Genomic DNA, 20764 nt, shown 5'->3' on the forward strand with positions numbered 1-20764 from the left:
TAAGGTTCATAACTTACGTTGGGAAGCTTCAGCCGTTAGATTTGGTTTAAAAGATCCAATGGTTGATATCAAAGTTAGAATTAAAATGAACCAAAAAAAAAAAATCTTGCTACCCGTTTAGCAAGTTTCTTGTAAAGACAAACTGAAATGCTTGAACAAGATTCGCCCTCTCAAGCTACCAGCTTAAAGTGAAAACCATATAGAATAAAATAGCTTAAATCATTTAAAATGAAAATTATAAACAATTACTTAGTTTAAATAATTTATAAAATAAAATAAAATAGCAATGAACTATTATAGAACAAGATATGTCGCTAACAGATGTATGACCACAATTCTTCAGAATCATAGGAGGAAAAAGCGTCCTACAGATTAGGAGATTTATCCAAAATAATTTTAGCCATTAAATTATAAAGCATGCTCCTATTCATGCGGAGAACGAGAAGCATGTAACCATTCCGTTTTTAGTATTTCAACTTGGGTGTCTTTGTTATATAAACAATCCACTCCGTGCAAGAACCTATCTTCACGGCAACCTTCTCATCAGTTCTATTCTTTTTGTATATTAGTTCTCTTCATTCTGCCTTCTCCTCTCCGCTGTATGTTTATGTTACATAACAAAACAACTTCTTTGTGCTATATATATATATACGGTTGGAGAGGCAAAAATGGCACCGGCCATTGTTACTTCCGGAGGCGATATGCCGGAATTTGAAGGCAGAATAACATTTACAGTTATTATTTGTGTCGTTATTGCGGCTTTTGGAGGGTTGATGTTTGGTTATGATATCGGAATTTCAGGTTAAAGTTTTTTATATATATATATAATATGTTTTGATTTTGATGTGAAAGTGAATATAAACATTTGAAGTAATTTTTCTTTTTTTGTATTGCAGGTGGTGTTTCAGCTATGGATGACTTCTTGAAGGAATTTTTCCCAGCTGTTTATGAAAAGAAGTCGCATGCCCTCGAAAACAATTACTGCAAATATGATAATCAGTTTCTCCAATTGTTTACTTCTTGCTTGTACATTGCCGCTCTTGTAGCTAGCTTTATAGCTTCAAAGTGTTGTACAAAGTTAGGTCGGAAACCCACCATGCAAATAGCTTCTCTTTTCTTCTTGCTCGGAGTAGTTTTAACGGCCTCAGCCGTAAATATGGAAATGTTGATTTTTGGAAGAATTTCTCTTGGTTTCGGAGTTGGATTCGGGAATCAAGTAAGAATTATATTCATACAATTGATAATGTTAATTATATTACTTAATTGATTGATATTAAATTTGCAATTAATGGAATTATAGGCCGTCCCTCTTTTCCTCTCCGAGTTAGCTCCGGCGAAGATTCGTGGGGCACTTAACATAAGCTTCCAACTTTTTATAACAATTGGGATATTCATAGCCAACATGGTGAACTACGTGACATCAAAAATTCATCCTTATGGATGGAGAATCTCACTCGCTATTGCTGGAATTCCTGCCCTGATGTTATGTATAGGTTCCTTGGCTATCTGTGAGACTCCAACAAGCCTTATCGAGCGCAATAAACTTGAGGAAGGAAAGGCAGTCCTGAAGAAGATCCGTGGCGTCGACCATGTGGATCTGGAGTTTGATTCTATTGTTGTTGCGTGCGACCAAGCTAAACAAATAACAAACCCATATCGAAAACTCATGAAGCGTGAAAGCCGACCACCACTAGTCATCGCAATTATCTTGCAAGTTTTCCAGCAATTCTCTGGTATCAATGCTATCATGTTTTACGCACCAGTTCTATTTCAGACCGTTGGATTTGGGAATGATGCATCTCTTCTCTCATCTGTCATCACTGGAATTGTCAATGTGGCTAGCACATTGGTCTCTATTTATGCAGTGGATAGAATTGGTAGAAAACTTTTGCTTATTGAAGCTTCTGTGCAGATGTTCGTTACGCAGGTATATATCTATGTTCTCGTATAAACTCCACTTCTAAGAAACCGTATCAAACGACCCTAATTGATTTTAACATGTTATGTGTTTGGTTGCAGACTATTATCGGTATTATTCTAGTGATAGGCTTGAAACCCACCGGGAATCTGGAGCCAAAACAAGCAATGGCTGTGGTGTTTCTAGTGTGTATATACGTAGCTGGTTTTGCATGGTCATGGGGACCTCTTGGATGGCTCATTCCCAGCGAGACCTTCCCTGTTGAAACTAGAACATCTGGTTTCGCCTTCGCTGTCAGCACGAACATGCTTTGCACTTTCATTATTGCACAGGCTTTCCTGTCAATGCTTTGCTCAATGCAAGCGGGTATTTTCTTCTTCTTCGCTGCATGGATTTTGGTAATGGGCATGTTTTCCATTTTCTTCTTGCCAGAAACAAAAGGAGTTCCAGTCGACGCCATGGTCGAGAGAGTCTGGAAACAACATTGGTTCTGGAAAAGATACATGACTCATTTGGATGGAACGGAACTTAAGCCACGAAAGAGTGACCTTGCTCATCAAACCATGACATGATAATCAACATCAACCTCTCCTGTATTATTTTCTCACCCATACTTTGTAAGGAAAAAAACAAAATCAGTCGTCTCCATAATTAAATTCTTTTCCCTTCCTTCATCACCATCATATTCAATTCATGAATAAACAAGTTTGGGACGAGTTACCACTATAATAATTTGATGTTACAGAGAACAAATTATTTCCACCTTTTGATCATTCCCATCAAGTCGTCGAGGTTTTACCTTTTCTTGATTTGATTTTAGTTTCTCTTACCCATAAGTAGTTGAATTAATGGTAATAAAGCATTGAGATTGATAGTTATTGTTAATTTGTTCACAGATCTGATCTATTAGCTTTTAATAATTCACTGATATCCAAATTCACATGAGCTTGAATATTATTATTTCTATATACTGTATATAACAAGTCACAAAACAAAATTAATTAATTTCTTGCGCTCTAATCCCATGATTTGCACTTATGAGCGGTGGCATTAATTTACATACACTTAATTCAATTACAAAATTAAGGAAATTAATCAATCCTTAATTAATGTATCGGTCATATATATATGAATCTACTGCTATAACACACTTAAATCTTAATATATATAATATTATGGCACTGCACCAATTACCTATTAAGCACCCAATTAAAAAAAATATATAATTTCATATTACAAATATATCCTTAGATTAAATTAATAAAAACGGCAAAAAGAAATCATTGAATTGGAAAGACCTAGATCAAAGAAGTTTTATCTTTATTTCGAATAATTTTTTCTTTTGTTATATATATTGTGTTGTGAAAGATTCACAAAATATTAAATTTCAGCCATCAATTCTTCATTGGTTAATCTCAAGCAGGAAGTGATGGTGGGAAAGAAGGAAAATTAATTTTTTTTTTTTTAAGTGCAGAAGAGAAAAAGGGGTTAAAAAAAAAAATTGTACTTATTGAGAATAATGTTGAAATGATTAAGAGTATATTTAATTAGAAGTTAAATTAATCTTTAAACATAATAACGGGGTTTATCTAGAAATGAGGTCTTATTTGATAATAGGTCTCGGAGAGTCGATAGCATCACTCTTCAATAGTTCAATTAGTTAGCTAATTTGGTTAGTAAAAGGGTTGTGTTTATCTAAAGATAGTTATCTAGGATCATATCATTTTATTTGCAGAACGGTCTATATTGCTTAATACGTACAGTATTAAACATTTTTAATTCTATATCCAATCATCCACATGCTTTAATTTGTTCTGATTTCTATATTCTAACCACANTCAAAGAAGTTTTATCTTTATTTCGAATAATTTTTTCTTTTGTTATATATATTGTGTTGTGAAAGATTCAAAAAATATTAAATTTCAGCCATCAATTCTTAATTGGTTAATCTCAAGCAGGAAGTGATGGTGGGAAAGAAGGAAAATTAATTTTTTTTTTTTTAAGTGCAGAAGAGAAAAAGGGGTTAAAAAAAAAAATTGTACTTATTGAGAATAATGTTGAAATGATTAAGAGTATCTTTAATTAGAAGTTAAATTAATCTTTAAACATAATAAAGGGGTTTATCTAGAAATGAGGTCTTATTTGATAATAGGTCTCGGAGAGTCGATAGCATCACTCTTCAATAGTTCAATTAGTTAGCTAATTTGGTTAATAAAAGGGTTGTGTTTATCTAAAGATAGTTATCTAGGATCATATCATTTTATTTGCAGAACGGTCTATATTGCTTAATACGCACAGTATTAAACATTTCTAATTCTATATCCAATCATCCACATGCTTTAATTTGTTCTGATTTCTATATTCTAACCACAGAATAATAATACATTGAATAATTAAACAACCTTTTCCCAACCAAGGTTTGCCTTAACGACATTTTTCCAACCAAAAAGTTTCAAAATACCAATTTCCACCCAAAGTTTATATTCCGTTAATACCTAAAATACACTTCAATTTCTCAGTCAGCGTTCGAAACATTATCAGGAGCCAAGGTAAGAGAGGTTTTGTAGAGTGGAGGCCGGTGAATCGAACGGTGGTGACCAATTGAATATTCGCTACCAGAATTAACTGGAAATCATCTAAGAACAAGAAACCCTAGTTTTGCGGTGGCTGATAATCGGTAAGAAATCAAGTGTCAAAGTGAAACTAATTTTGTAGAGAAAAGACCAGATGTTCAAATGGTAGTGACAGAGAGAATTTTTGTCATCGAAATCGATTGGAATCGGTTTTGGGTAGTAATTAAATATTAATTTTGGGTAGAAAAGTGGTATTTTAAAACTTTATAGGTAGAAAGTTCATTAAGGCAAACTTTGGTGGGAAAAAATCTTTTACTCATAATACATTTAAAGTTTGTGTTAATCTATACATGAGCAGTCCAAATGATGTAGTATTAATATCCTAGCTTTCGAGCTCAAATATTCCAATTATTTCATCTCATAAATTATACTCATACCATTAATTAGACAATTGTTTACCTCTGTAACTAGGTTTCAAATCTCCAAACGTACAAGTTCAATTTATGTTTAGAATAATTGATCAATTGTCAGTCAATTACAATTTATGTCATCAAATTATTTGTTGTATGAAATTGATTAAGCTACAAACACTTCATGTAATCGTAACATAATATAATATAGAACTTTTGCCAACCTAAATTTTGATTGCTGTATAATTGTAATACTAATTTCACTAAATCTATACTACTATATATATATGTGTGTATGATATCCTGGCTTTCCTTTTTAAGATAACTGGAGATACATATCTACAACTTAATGACAAGTGATAAGACAGCTATATGGATTACAGTTAAGTTGCAAATTAAATCGCGTCTATGTCGCTAACTTATAATTATAAACCAAAAAATAATTATATAAAAAATCACAAAATCATTCATTAGTTTTAATTTCTAACTAATTAAAGCACCTATTTATACTCAGTGAAAACCTATAGCTTCTTCAAGCAAGTATGCTGGTAATCTTCTCGTTTTACATAACTTCTATGTTTATTTCCTTCGATATTTGATTAGCGAGTTTCTAGAGATAAACATGAGTGCTACCGAGAATTTCAACTCAAAAATCACAATATATGTCATTGTCTGTTGGATTCTTGCAGCCTCCGGCGGCCTTATGTTTGGCTACGACATTGGAATTTCAGGTATTAATTCCTATCTTTATCTCTAGTACAGTATGTATAATCTAAACTATATTGTTTTTAAATAAACAAGTCTTGGATTACGACACCCTCTGTAAGAGAAAGAGATTCTATCAATAATTTTATGCAATATATATAATTCGGAGATTGATTCTATGTACGTATGGATTCTTGTCACATAAAATTTATTTAGGTTATTTTGAACTTTGGTTTATAAATCAGTGATTGAGTTCCACATATTTAATCCATGAGTTATCCTCAGTATGAATATTACGCGTTAAAGATTTTAACCATCTTCTTTACTATAGTAGAAAAAAAAAAATCACTCATCAATGGCGTGATGGCTTATTTTGCACTGTGAAAAAGCTTTCAAATTATGGGAAATATTTTTCTTTTAGTAGTTTGTAATGAATATTTTAAGTGAAAAATAATTTTATAAAATTGTTTTCTTATTACGTGCCTTAAATTATGATAAAAATATTATCTTACTAGATGGAGAATTTCAATTAAATATTGTTTTAAATATTTCCGTTTAAGTATTATGCGGACATTTATTGGTATACCAATATAACAGTCCATTTTGATTATAGGTGGAGTGACGGCCATGGATGATTTCTTGATTGAGTTCTTTCCTAAGGTCCATGAAAGAAAGCTGCATGCTAAGGAAAACAATTATTGCAAATATGATAATCAATACCTTCAGCTTTTTACATCTTCATTATACCTTGCTGCTATATTTGCAAGCTTTGTTGCATCCAAGGTGTGCACCAAATTCGGTCGAAAACCCACTATTCTAGTTGCATCTTCCTTTTTTCTTGCCGGAGCTGCCTTAAGTGCCGGTGCTAAAAAAATCTGGATGCTCATTGTTGGTAGGATTCTTCTCGGCATGGGAGTCGGTTTTGGCAATGAGGTATATGATCACTAGATAACCGAAATTCTTTACATTATACATAATTTTTTTTTTGTTAAAGCAAATCTAATTTTCCGTGCATATACACAGGCCGTTCCTTTATTCTTGTCAGAGATAGCCCCTGTGAAGTACCGTGGAGCTGTGAATATTCTCTTCCAGCTTCTTGTAACTGTAGGGATATTAATTGCAAATATTGTAAATTATTTAACGTCAATGGTGCATCCATACGGGTGGAGAATTTCTCTGGGGCTAGCCGGTGTGCCAGCCTGTATTCTGTTTATAGGTTCCATTGTAATCACTGAGACACCAACTAGCCTAATCGAGCGTGGAAAGGATGTAGCAGGGAAAAAAATACTGAAACAGATACGGGGTGTAGAAGATGTTGACGCTGAGTTTGAGCAAATTAAATTCGCTAGTGATATAGCTAGTCAAGTGAAGCATCCATTCAAGGAACTCATGAAGCTGTCTAGCATGCCACAGCTAATTATCTCCGTGATGTTGCAAGTTTTCCAGCAATTTACAGGAATAAATGCTATTATGTTTTATTCACCTGTCTTGTTTCAAACTGTGGGATTTAAGAACGATGCTTCCTTGTTGTCTGCCGTTATCACTGGAATAGTAAATGTGCTTAGCACCCTCGTTTCGATTGTCCTTGTTGATAAAGCCGGCAGGAGAAAATTGCTTCTCCAAGCCTGCGTCCAGATGTTCATCAGCCAAGTATGATTTTATTCTTTCATTTACCGCTCATACATTTATCATATTCATCGTTTTTTTTTTTTTTTTTTTTGGGGTCATTAACCAATGAAATAATGTAATGCAGGTTATAATTGGAGCGATTCTACAGTCTCAATTGCAGACTACAGGTTCACTTGGAAAAACAAGTGCGATTTTGGTGGTGGTATTTGTGTGCGTTTTTGTAATGGCTTTCGCATGGTCTTGGGGTCCGCTTGGTTGGTTGATACCGAGTGAAATATTCCCTCTCGAAACGAGAACTGCAGGATTCGCGTTTGCTGTCAGCTCAAACATGTTCTTCACTTTTCTTATTGCTCAAGTATTCTTATCAATGTTGTGCCATATGCGTGCTGGCATTTTCTTCTTCTTTGCCGCTTGGATTTTATTCATGGGGTTTTTCGCGCTCTTTCTTTTGCCGGAGACAAAGAATGTTCCGATTGATGTCATGCTGGAGAGGGTCTGGAAGCAGCACCGAATCTGGAGGAGGTTCATGGTTGATGCTGATGAAGGAAACAAAAATTCTGGGGCTAATGTTGCTTGATGCTAATGAAGAAAGCAAAAACTCTGGGGCAAAGAATCTAGAGATTGTATTGTAGTTCGGAGAGGAGGACGATTTTAGGGGTAACTTAATTATATAAGAAATAATTTGTTTGGATGAATATTTTTACCTTTGCTGGACATGGCTTGTCAAAAATATAAATACTTTTTTTATCCTATTACTCGTACATAACATGTAAATAATGTCATATGATCTTGTAATTAATCAATTTCTTTATGAAATTTGCTTGCCTGATCATGGGATGATATAATCAATCATAAATGAAATGTTTTACATCATGATTATTAGTATCCTATGATATGTGATATATATCCTACGATACGATTCGATACAGGTCATCAACGATACGTATCAGAAAGTGTATGATAAACTTTTCGATATGTTAATATGTATCCTACGATACGATACGTATCGGTTCGTATCCTTAAAAATATCGATACAACTTTATTAATTTGAGCCAAAGGCCCAACAAAATTTTCACGTCGAATCTGCGACACCCAACCTAGTTCACTAAAACCCGCCTAAATTTACTCATTTTGCATGGAGAAAGTGAAAAAGAAGATGTGGTGTCCATTTTGCATGATAATAATAACACAAGTGAAGATATAAATATTGACATTGATATTAGAAATGATATGAATGGTTAAGAGAAAATAATATAGATTCTTAATTGTATGATTAATTTTGATTATATAATACCATAATTTAAAGCCAATAATATCAAAAAATTTGTTAATTAATGTTGGGGATGATATTAATTTTTAGAAATTTTTAGTTTTGTGGGGATGATTAGCTTTGTGAGAAGCCTGCGTGCTCTTTATGCTAGTTTGTGGCTTTGTGGTTTATGGCATCTTCCTGATTTGTTTTGTGGAGAGTCTGTGTGCTCTTTTATGCCAATTTATGGCTTTGTGGGTTTCTTTCATGTGTTTTCTTGACTGAGTTTTATCAGTCTTTCTCTTGGGATATGCCTCTCGTTTTTATACATTTTTTGTCTTTTTTATAAAATTCTTACCATTCCACAAAAAAAATAAAATAAAATTAGAAAAATAAAATTTATTATTTTTTTTTGAAAAAATTGTATCCTATAAGATACATATACGATACAGGATTCGAAAAATTAATTATATTTTGGATAGACAACCATGTTTTACATTGTTTCTAATTCCAATACAACATCTATAAGTTGAAGAGACTTATTAAAAAGAAAACAAAAACAAAAACATTGTTTTTAACATAAATCTAGCGGACACGAATGGAGGTATTAATATTTTGAGACAAATAAAATTGCTTTAGTTTCTTTGCCAAGTTATACACCCGTAAGTGCTAGTTCTAATGCTTGGCAGATCAGCTGTATTTCATTAACTTTCATATTTATTGATAGCCTGTAATTGTTATACAGTAGTTTTGCATTTGTTATATACCAATAGCGAGGGTCCACCAAAGCGTCTTCATTTCTCTAGGCCATCAATTATCCTCAGGATTTTCAGGTGAAGTAGTCGTCACCGGAAACATCACCGGAAAGAATTTTTCTTGGATACATCTTCCAGAATAGCCGTCCAGTACAATTCCCTAGTGCCAACTAAAATCTCACATCTCATGTTAGGATCCCATATTGAAAAGGAATGTGAGGGTTAAGTGGTTTATAAGGAGTTGGACACCTTCCCTTGGAAAGCCGATTTTCCAAGGTGAATTTTACCCAACCACCTAGCCCTTGACCCAAGGTTTAGGCCCCAAATTCTACCAATTGGTATCAAAGCCAAACCTCGCTCGACCCCACCTTCCAGAAGGGGTGACCTGGGTAACCTGGGAAAGGGCTACTACTGAAAGGTAGTAAGTGAAGTTGCCCAGAGTAGAGTGAAGACGTCTAGAGTGACCAACGTGGACGTTGGGTCTCGAAGCGTAAGGGAATGTTAGGATCCCACATTGGAAAGGAATATGAGGGTTAAGTGGACGTTGGGTCTCGAAGCGTGGGAGGATGTTAGGATCCCACATTGGAAAGGAATGGGAGGGTTCAGTAGCTTATAAGGAGTTGGACACCCTCCCTTGGTAAGCCGCTTTCTATCATCTCACGTGGGCAGGGAAATAGTAGGATTGCTAACAAGGGTCCTATAAAGTTATAATGTGGTAGTATAGTAAAACAAAAGTTCGAACTTCATATGTTCATTGAGCAGTTCAGGGGTAACATGAGAAATTTCTACAACAGAGTAGAGTAGAATGTGGTCATTGGGAAAGAGGTGACGTCTAGGAAGGGGATAGAGCCATGGAGGAGAAGTGAGATCCATAAAAAGGGTTGGGTTCCAGGTGGACAGATCTCCCAGCCCTCAACTCTACAGTAGAAAATATTAATTATGGTAGTCGGTCCCAACAACTATGAGGTCAAGATGTTTGGCTCAATTAGGGGTACAATAAGAGGCCACTCATAGTGGCATGTGAGAAAGGGAGAAGTAAATGTGTTAAACAACTTTGATTACAGTAATTGTAGCTTCAGTTGTTTCTATTGTCACACTGATAATAACTTTTGAATAATTCCAATTTTGGGTTTAATGGAAGACTTCTTCAGTTGCCATGTGACTCCAAATTAAGGAGATCAAGCTTAGGTCATGAGATAATCAATCAAGCAAATTCCCCAAGTGTGAAAAGGCAAAGTACTTAGCCTCTCGTCACCCATATGATTGCCCACCTCAACAATAGAGGGAAGTGCAGGCTATCAACACCACATGCTAGCGGCCATGGCTATCCACAAACTAGTCCTTTATAAAAGAAGAGGACAAGCCATAGCAACTCGACGAAACAAAACCTTAAGACTTGTTAAAAAGTAAACATGCAATAATAGGAGCCATATTCCTCAGCGTAAAAATAGAAGAGTCCAACAAAGATAATAAGCATTGGGTTGCCAACCCCTTAACCTGTCGATTTGAAATAAATCCAAGCGAGGTAGTGAATCCCCTACAAACACCAACAAAAGTCCAAGTAGCCAAAATGTACAGAAAAAACATAAGGAAAAGGGAAAGGATTTAATGCCAAGTCACCAAGGGTGAGCGAGCTCCTTAATGATGCATGTGGATGCTAGCCTCTAAGCATTGGGGGTATCCTTACCATCACCTTGACCCTTCTAACCTCCATTCCCACCACTTCCAAGTTGACGTTCATCTTCTGGGTGAGATGAAAAAGTCTCTGCATCATCTTCACTGCTACCCCCACTTGTGTTAGACGCCTCTTCCTAAGCTCTCTTCATCGCATCCTCCCTTTTGCGGTTGGACTTGGTGGTATCCCAAGCATCTTCATAGTGGTCATCCTGGGCCACAAAAGGGATAAAATTGCTTGGCTCTGGCTATGTGCTAGGGTCAGGCTTAAGGTTCACCATCTCAACAACATAAGAGAAATCCATGCCAGGATTCCTAGTTGAGATAACACGCATGGCATCGTTTAAGGCTTTGAGATAAGTGTCATCTTCAAAGCTATGATACTCATTAGTTCTCTTATAGCAGTGAACATCCATTGAAATATCTCTCTTCAAATTGCCTTTTGTTCCCTTTTAATATGGCCATCTCCTTATCCCTATCCAAAATAATGTTGTTGGCCTCCTCTATAACTTGGAGACTAATCTTTTTTCTCAAGAAGGTCGGCATATATTCCCTTAAGTCGCTCCTTGAGCTCCCTTTTCTTCTTCTTGAGCCTGGAAATCTCTCTCATTGCTTCGTCAAAAGACTTTTTTGTTGTTGCCTCCACAATAGCGACATCCATTTGGTTTGGTAGAACTTACCACAAAAGTCATCAGGTGATAAAGCTACCAACAAGTCTAAATAAAATCTCAAAAAAAAGTCCAAAAGATAAGAGAAACTTACCTTCAAGAGGAGGCCAACTACCAACTTCAACATGGCTTGGGTACTCAAAATATCAAGGGTAATTATCGTGTCAAAAGGAATGAGGGACTTAGAAAGCCCCTCGCAAAAGTGCCTAGTCTCGGGAGGTAAAACCTGCTCATCAACATTAGAGCCAATTCCTGGAAAGGTATGTCCAAAAGAGCCAAACGCCATAGGGCAACCACTATCTAATCTAGTAGTTGGGTCGGATGTTGGATGATCCCAGTTAGAAAGAGCTTGGTTGGGTACGACCAGCATTAATGGTTCTCGAAGAATTGTTGGAAGGCCCTAAGAAGATTGAGCCGTGCTAATGGTCTTATCGCCGCTCATGGCAGTCCCCTCTGGAAACTTGGGTGAGGAAGTGGTTGCCTCCTTCCTAAGCTTCTTGTGTTTTTTTTCCCTTTCTCAGTGTTTGAGAACGATTGATGGCCATAGGGGGAGCTGCAAGACCACGAAAGAAAAAAGACAGGTCTAGACCGCAAAACCATATAAGATTAAAGCAAATGAAACATATTATCAACCTTCAACATTGAGCGTGCAACATGCAGGCCAAAGGCCATGCCGCCAGTGCCCAACGTTTCAACTTCAAGTTATGTTTTTGGATAGGAAAAAAATTAACAGATCTCTAACGACCATTAAAAGGACGATCGAGTAACTTACAACAATGATCAATTACACATTGACTTAAATAAAATAAGACATTAACTCATGAAAGGCAATCAAGGTCAAGGCAGCAAAAAATACTAACTCTAGCAAGTTGTTCATAACAAAAGCATTATTAAAAATGCTCAATAAATAGCTCGTGTGTGTTACAATGCAGAGATTAAAATCTTAACAAGAAGAAAATGCATAATCCAAGCCAAAATTGAAATTCTCTTTGGCATTTGATCCAACAGTTAGAATTCACCGCAATATTCTTTGTAAATTAGAATCATTCGAAGAACAAGAAAACACATACCTTAAAATTGCTATAGATGACGCAACAACAATAACACATTCACAACAATCAACTCGACAACTCAACCAAGCCCTCGCAGCAGAAGCCGAAAGAATAAAACACTTGATTTGATGTCATAAAAAAGCTTCAAAAAAATAAGGAATTGGTATCTTTAGAAACAAAATGATCGAATGAGGTTTAGGGTTGGATTTTGTTTTGATTCATATGAAGTGGAGTTGATTTTTCGTACATAAGCAATTAATTAGCAGTCATTATTCCTCTAAACCTATTACGATTACCAATGTATAAAATCGAGATCTTTTCATTCAACCATTTGGTTTAATTTTGTAGTTTTGACTTTTGAACGTCTAGTTTGTGCAAAATTGAACGATGTATAAATATAATTTGAAGCAAAATATTCATCTGATTGCAAAGGTTTTTATGGTTAGAGCAAAAGACATGTTCCCACCCAAGGTCTAGCCAAATCCCAAGTTCATACGGCTCTTGTTTCATTTATTCCATATTCCCACCCTTAAATTAACACTGTAAGTTAATTTTAAATTTTAACTTGTGCAATTACCATCCTTTTCTTTCGTTTTTATTTCACCCCACCTAACTACCATCACACTCATCATCCACCACCACCACTACCACCCACTAAATCCACTCGACCGTTGTTCAAGCCCAATTTGACCTGATTCCAAAGCCGATTGACCAACCCAACACCACCATCAGGATCCTCTCATCTCCCTCTCCAAAACCCCATTTGGAAATAGGGTGGTTTGGTCGCGAATTGCAACAAGTGACGGCCAGCGATTGGGAAGCAAAGGTGGTCAGTGCTAGTAGGGGTTTTGTTCAAGAGGAAGTGGAGAGGCCAATGGTGTTAAGTAGTGGGATTTTGGAGTAGGAAAACCATCGGAATCAGGCCTAATAGACTATGACTTGGAGCCGAAAGTAGGGGTGTGCAAAAAAATCCGATATCCAATATCCACTTTGTATCCGATCTAATCCGATCCGAAAAACAGGATATCCGAAAATCTGGATCGGATGGATTCAAATCAAAATTTTGAAAGATCTGGATTTTCAGATCGGATACCAGATTAGCTTTTCAAAAAAATTGGATATCTGAATCCATATCAAGATTTTGTTTTTATATACGTTAGATTGATTTCCCCAAGGCCCAATTCTATAATAAAATGGTTTGATTTAAGGCCCAATTGTATAATAAAAATCCATATAAAAGATTAATAATTAATAATATTAAATATTAATGAAAATTAAAAATTAAATTTATAAAATGTATAAAACCTAGAAACGTTTCCACCATTTTTACTTCCCATCACCTCCTCCCCTAAACAACTTGCATGCCCACTTGCCCCTAATAGCTTCACCTTTCAAAAGTATTGTTTCTGTTTCAACAATGGTCGTGAATGTGGCAGTTTTGAGACATCTCCCAAGGATGAGATTACAGACAATTCTAATTTGCAAAAGAACTGAAGATGAAAACCAACCAAGCTTGGAACATGAGCATTCTGAAGTCATTCAAGTTTCTCTGCAGAAGATCTATCTGTTAATCAAGCAACTCAAATGGATGTTTCTCAAAATAGCAAAGTCATTTGTTGTTTGTGTTCTTTATAGATTGATTTGATAAGGGTATAGGTTTCTTGATTGTAGTTTGATATTTTGTAGTGATGATTTTTTTTTTTTTCTTTTTTTTGAAGATGGTGATGGTGGTGGGTGGTGTTGATCAATGATGGTGATGGTGATGGTGATGGTGATGGTGATGGTAATGGTGATGGTAATGGTGTGGGTATGTGGCTGTTGATATTGGAGTAGGCTAGAGACAGGTAGGGAGAAAGCCATTAACGTCCTTCAGCATTGCTGTCAAAAGAGACATTTCAAATTCGAATCAAAACCAGATATCCACTTGATTTGTTCTGAATTTTCGGATCGGATCAAAACTGGATATCTACTTGATTTGATTTGAATTTTCGAATCAGATCAAAATCGGATCAGTCAGAAACTAGATCGGATTCGGATCAGTTTTTATCCCGATCCGAAAAATTGAATCAAATCAATAGGCAAACTGGATCATATATCCAGTTTTGCACACCCCTAGCTGGAAATGGAGGGGTTTTGGAGAGGGAGAACAACCGGAATTGGAGCTAGAAGTGGAGGGGTTTTGGAGAGGGAGATGAGAGGATCCTAATGGTGGTGTTGGGTTTGTCAATCAGCGTTGGAATCAGGCCAAATTGGGCCTCAACGGCAGTCGAATGGGTTTGGCGGGTGGTGGTGGTGGCTGCATGGTGAGGGTGATGGTGGTTGGGTGGGGTGGGGTGAAATAAAAATAAAGGGCAGGATGATAAAGGGCAGGAGTCAAAATTTAAAATTAACTTATAATATTAATTTAAGGGTAGAAATATGAAATAAATGGTACCAGGATAAAGTTGGGATTTGGCCAAACCTTACCATGTTTGTGGTTGAGAAAAAGTCGTTAAATCATTATTTAGTTGAGAAAGTCGTTAAATCATTATAGTACGGAGGATTGTCACAAGTCTCTGCAAATTCTTTAATGACTCATGCTCAAGTTGACAAACAAATCAATATCATTGAATTGAGTAAAGTTCTCAAAGAGCACTGTAATTAATTCTTTCCTGGCCTGTATTATGATTGATCATGCATGAGTTTCTAGATGTTTAAATTATTTGAGATGATTTGTTTTGCTTTATAAGGCTTAATGACTTTTTCCCACTCATCTAATTGTTTAATGACACTTTTACATTTATGAACTTTTAAAATACCACTTTTTCACCCTAAAAAATACACTTTTTAATTTAATAGCGAATAGAGAGCAAACTCAGGGGGTATTTGTCTGAGCTTATGAAAAATAGCTTATAAGCAACAAGTGCTTATAAGCTAATTTTAGCTTATAAGCATTTGAAATTTTAAGTAATTACGTGTTTAGTTAAAATACTTATAAGTGACTGATAAGTAGTTGACGTGTTTGGTAAAATGTGGCTTATAAGTATATTTTATTATAAAATGACTAAAAAAGGTACTACATTAAACAATGGTATACTAAGGAATTTTAAAATTAAACAAGGATAATGTGGTGATATATTTGGTCAAACTAGCTTATAAGCAGAGTGCTTATAAGCCAAAAAAAAAAAAGTATCTCCCCCCCAACTTATTTTTTTTTTTGCTTATAAGCTCAACTTATAAGCTAAAAAATGTTATAAACAAATAGGTCAGCTTAATTTTAGAGCTTATAAGCTAGTTTGATCAGCTTATAAGCTTAGACAAACACCTCCTCAGTCTATTCTATTGAGGCTTTTGAAGAGGAGAGGCCAGTAAGTTTTTTGGTGGTGAAATGTTAGATTTCGGTGGTTGTAATTGGTCAGAACTTGACTTGGGATAGACGGTTGCGTAAACCCTAATCGCTCTATTGCCGACGATTAACGGGGTCGATAGGAGTAATGTTTGAGAGGTTTTGATGAGTGATGGTCGAGAAAGAGAAATGTGGTGGTTTGGGGTTGCAACGATACCGAAATCGGGCAGCGATTGGCGAGCTATGTGGGAAAGTGTCATTAAAAGGTGTCATTTGGGTGGAAAAGTGGTATTTTAAAAATATGTAGGTGAAAAATGTTATTAATCTATTATTTGGGTGGAAAAAGTCGTTTACTCTGCTTTATAACTATGAATAGTGCGATGCCATGGGAAAATGAGAAATCATTTTCATTCATGTTATAATAGTTAGGAGGTACGTGCAAGCAAAGATAATCAGTTTGTTCCCATGCTTTAATAAAAGAAAGTCTAAAGCAATTCATTTACGAAAATTCTACGACACTGTAGGTATGAATAACAAATTGCTGCATATAATCAATAAGAATGAGCAAATTTGATAAAACTTCTCTACAGATGTTATTTTTCTAGTGTAGTAAAACGATCCATTTGACTATATTCTCGACATTGTTGCCGGAACACAAAACGAAATCTTACACCCCAGAGGCCTCAAAATAGTTCAACACAACACCACCTCCAAATAGCTCACAAGCTACGCTAACTAAGGCCTGAAGACAAAAATAGCAAAACTACGACCATTGTCAAGCCGAACTTACCAAGAAGAGATGTCAAAGTTTTCAATGAGACAGCATTATTCGGAGAAGGCCCTGGAACTTTTGCTGCAGGGACGGAAGGAGGAGAGGACACTGCACCCGAAGGAGCTGCAGCCGGTTGATCACTTGTGCGAAGCACGTTAATGTCAACCTTTTGTCCAGCTTGGCAGTGTCCCGGGACGCCACAGAAGAAGAAGTGGTGCCCTTTAGTTTTAATTGTGATGGAGTCATTGCCAGTAGTGTAAGTGGCCAAAGGGGCTGAAGCATTGCATGCTCTGTACATAGCATGAGTCACTTGCATCACATTGTGAAACTGAGAATTGTACTCGAAAACTGGCATCCAATTCAAACATAAAGACACCCCAATCAATAAACTGTATAACAAATTAGGATTGCGACAAGAAAGTATGAAATGAGTGCACAAACCGAAAATACAGTCATGCATTCTCCTTCAGAAATAATTATTTTGACTAGATCAACATATGACAACATTACAAGGCTACATCTGACAGCAGTCCAGCGAGTTTATAACCCCAAACATAATCAAAGATTCTATTCATTTCAGTGTGGTCCTACTTCTGAATAAATTTCTTGATATATATGATGAAGGTTTCTGAAATTAGACACATCCCACTGCAAGATTTCTGTCCTATGATTGTAAGCAGGACTTTGTTTTTGCAATAATGACTGAATAGTTACCAACTAGTTTATCCGTGAGATGAATAGAAATAACCCTTACAGCATGAAAGTGGCATTTGAGTTTATACTTTTCTACATAAAAACAAACCAAGTAAAGAAAAATGTTGAAATCCAAGAGGCCCAAACGCAAAAGTTGAAAAAAGAAAATAAATAACAGTTCCATGGTTCGTTAATGGATCTGATGCCCCACAGACATTGTCAATATATTGAACCCCACCATGGAGAAAAATAGGCAGTGAGTGAAAAAGTTAGGTGGGGTTTGCTGTGCCAAGACAAAAGCGTCCATCATTGAAGCGTGCAAGAATGGGAAGAGAGATTTTTTATCGTGGAAGCACATGTACATGGTGATGGCCCACCATAACCAGGAACCAACGACACTACGGTTGGCATTTATGACACAGAGAAGAGATGTTAGACTTCAGCCATCTGGTGTTTGCCACTTGCAACTCAGTTCCATGCACAACTCATTAACAAAGGAAGTTTACTTTTTTTCTGATGGACTAGGCAAACTGGCAAAGGACTTAGACTCTGAAAGCGGAATTTCCTAAAGCCAAAACAAAAAGAAACAACAAAACTGGGTCAATATCGCCAATATACATCTTTTAGAAGCACTGTATGAACTACGATCTATTGAAATTGGAATCTTGAAGGAAACCACTATCTCCAGTTCTGAAGAGAGATGTAGACAAACTTAAACAGTAGCAGATTGGAGAGCAAGACAATTGTTAATTAATTAGGGGCTCATTAAGACTTGATCTTCAGAAATCAGGCATTCTCACAGAGGAGCTTCACTTAAAAAGAGAGATATTGGGGAGTCAGAAGCTACCAAAATTATATCAAAACAGAGACTTTAACCCAGAAAAACAAACTCAATTCCTGGAAATTACCAAATAACATTGACAACAAATATTATAATTAGGAATGAACTAGTTTTATAACAACATATGAGCAATTAGAGGGGAAGAAAAACAAAGGGAAATAAACTTACGGATAGTGTCACCAAGTTGAAAGGTTTTGGTAGCAGCCCATTGCTTGTAATCAATATTGCCAATGGTGGTCCAGCCACCAGAGTCTCCAACTTTGTACACAGCTGCATTGGAAACCTTCAACAAAAACAAGGTAAGCATAACAACCAGAGGCAGAGATCTCTTCTCCAAGGCCATGTCTAAAATTCAGTGATCAGCTTGTGAGAATTGAGGGAGCTTTTATGTGTAAGCTTTTATAAACCGTTTCAACTCACTGGTTTGGATTTGGCCGTTGGAATATCATTTCTGGACTTTATTTTGGTCCCCCTATTTTTGTCATTAAACACTTTAGCACCGTTTTTATTGGAAACTAACAAATGGCCCAAGATTTGGCTTTATTTTAATGACACGTGTTAATGTATTAATCCTTCTGTTAGTAAAGAAAAAGAATGAGACCCAAGATATTGTAATTGACATTATGGAAACATTAAATTAATTATTTAACAAAATGTTAGCTGTTTCGCACATGATAATGTATTTTTAAGGTTATGGTTGAAAAAAAGCCTTGAAAGGAAAGAATGTCCGAGAATGGTGGCAAAAAATGGTAGTGGTTTAACCACTACTGGGTTTGGATATATTACATAAAAGATATTGAATTTGATCTACTTCGATTGTTAATAGAGGTGGTCATTGGAGACTTATCCGATTATTAATTTCAAAATTCTAGAAAATTAATTAAAGTACACATAAGTTAGCTACAACACTCTTATCATTAAAAAATAAAAAATAAAATTGGCGGTGGAAGTTCATCTTCAACTGCAAACCGAGAGACTATGATGACAATTTTTATTATTTTATTATTAGTATTATTGGTGGGTGTTATGATGGGGTTGGCCATTACTCTTCCAACAGACTTGCTTTCTAAAACTCTCCTTCACCACGTTACGTTTTCATAGACATTAATGTTTTCATATACACACTCTCCCCAGTTGGTCGAACTGTTGATGTACAATAATGTTTCAAAAAAAATTTAACCGAAATGACCCCTACAGGAAGTTGTTTTAATTACTTCACCAACTCATATTATATGAGTATGACTGGACTTGTCCTTCTCCAAAAATGGACTCACTCTCTTATATATTTCCTTACTTAACAATCAAACTTTATTTCAGCATTAAATTCGCTGCGCCATTATACATCTATAATTGATCATAGTCTTAAGGAGTTTGCACAACACTTAGTGTCTCATATTCCTCGGAGTCGGAGATGTTAGAGAAGTGAGTGGTCAAATTTGTGGATAAAATGTCACGTTGAGTTGGTGAGTACATAGATCCATTGGATCTAATTAAAAAGGATAATTGATTAATTAGATGGTGCATATGTTTTCTAACTATGTCTTGCATTGGATCTAATCAAAAGAACAAACTGATCAATTACATGAAACCTATGGGGGGTTAAGATTTCTAAATTTTTTTTTTTTTTTTTTTTTGGTATATGAGGTATCTCGACCCATATTGGAGCTAGCTTAATCTTTAAGGCCACGAAACACCCTATAAGCCCAATGGACAAAGATAATTACACAAATGTGTTAGATATCTCTCATGTGACTCGAGCTCAAAACCCTCTAATAGGGACATAACCATACTGTAACATATGGGTTCAATTGAACCTACTCAAACTTTCCAAAAAATTAAAACACGCTTTATATTTTATAGTATTTCTTTCAACCCCACTTAAAATTAATATTGAAATTTGAACCCACTCAAACTTTGAAAAAAAAAAATGAAAAAGGTTTTATATTTTATAATATTTATAATTTTGACCTCACTTAAATTCATATTGACCCCACAAAATTTTATTGTAAATTTATTAACTTTGAACCCACTAAAAATTCTGGCAACCTTCTTACCCTTTATGTGTAATTAACCTCATTGATTAAAGGGTCTATCATTCGGCCACAAAGGGAGAGGTAAGTTTTGTGAAAATTTGTTATTAGGTACTGCAAAGAATATTATAAATTGGGATGAGATTGACTTAAATTTTTTTCACAAATTTTTTGCCATGGATTCGATACAATTCAATGGTATAGAAATTATTGAGGTGAGAAATATATAACTACCGTCAAACTCTCTCATATTTATTGGATTACAAAATATCAACGGCTAAAAAATTGTATCTTAATTCAAGTCAAAAATTTAAGTTAAAAAAGACGTTGTCCCTCATATATTATTGAAAAATAGCTTTCAAAATTTTATAATCTTATTTTTCTTTCCTTTTCTTATTTTTATTTTCTTTTTATACGAGTTTACTTATTCTCGTATGAGTTTATCTTTTCTAATCTTTTTTTTAATAATA

General features: G+C 35.4%; 3 protein-coding genes across 3 annotated transcripts; 2 read left to right on the forward strand and 1 right to left on the reverse strand.

The window, feature by feature from the left end:
- Positions 1 to 668: 668 nt before the first annotated feature.
- On the forward strand, positions 669 to 2490 carry LOC116135068 (sugar transport protein 8). Its single transcript, XM_031420764.1, has 4 exons — positions 669 to 801; positions 897 to 1216; positions 1301 to 1927; positions 2020 to 2490. Exons 1-4 carry the CDS (start codon positions 669 to 671, stop codon positions 2488 to 2490), a joined length of 1551 nt encoding a protein of 516 aa, XP_031276624.1.
- Positions 2491 to 5523: 3033 nt separating this feature from the next.
- Positions 5524 to 7812, forward strand: LOC116135069 (sugar transport protein 8-like). Its single transcript, XM_031420765.1, has 4 exons — positions 5524 to 5632; positions 6220 to 6539; positions 6630 to 7256; positions 7360 to 7812. The coding sequence occupies exons 1-4, from the start codon at positions 5524 to 5526 to the stop codon at positions 7810 to 7812; spliced, it is 1509 nt and encodes a 502-aa protein (XP_031276625.1).
- An 8653-nt stretch (positions 7813 to 16465) lies between these two features.
- LOC116135077 (mavicyanin) lies at positions 16466 to 18730 on the reverse strand. The gene is made up of 2 exons (XM_031420774.1): positions 18433 to 18730; positions 16466 to 17078 (listed from the first exon to the last, which is right to left on the reverse strand). Exons 1-2 carry the CDS (start codon positions 18605 to 18607, stop codon positions 16690 to 16692), a joined length of 564 nt encoding a protein of 187 aa, XP_031276634.1. The 5' UTR covers positions 18608 to 18730; the 3' UTR covers positions 16466 to 16689.
- Between the last annotated feature and the right edge of the window lie 2034 nt (positions 18731 to 20764).

Source organism: Pistacia vera, unplaced genomic scaffold, assembly GCF_008641045.1.
Source record: "Pistacia vera cultivar Batoury unplaced genomic scaffold, PisVer_v2 Contig293, whole genome shotgun sequence".
Taxonomy (NCBI): Eukaryota; Viridiplantae; Streptophyta; class Magnoliopsida; order Sapindales; family Anacardiaceae; genus Pistacia; species Pistacia vera.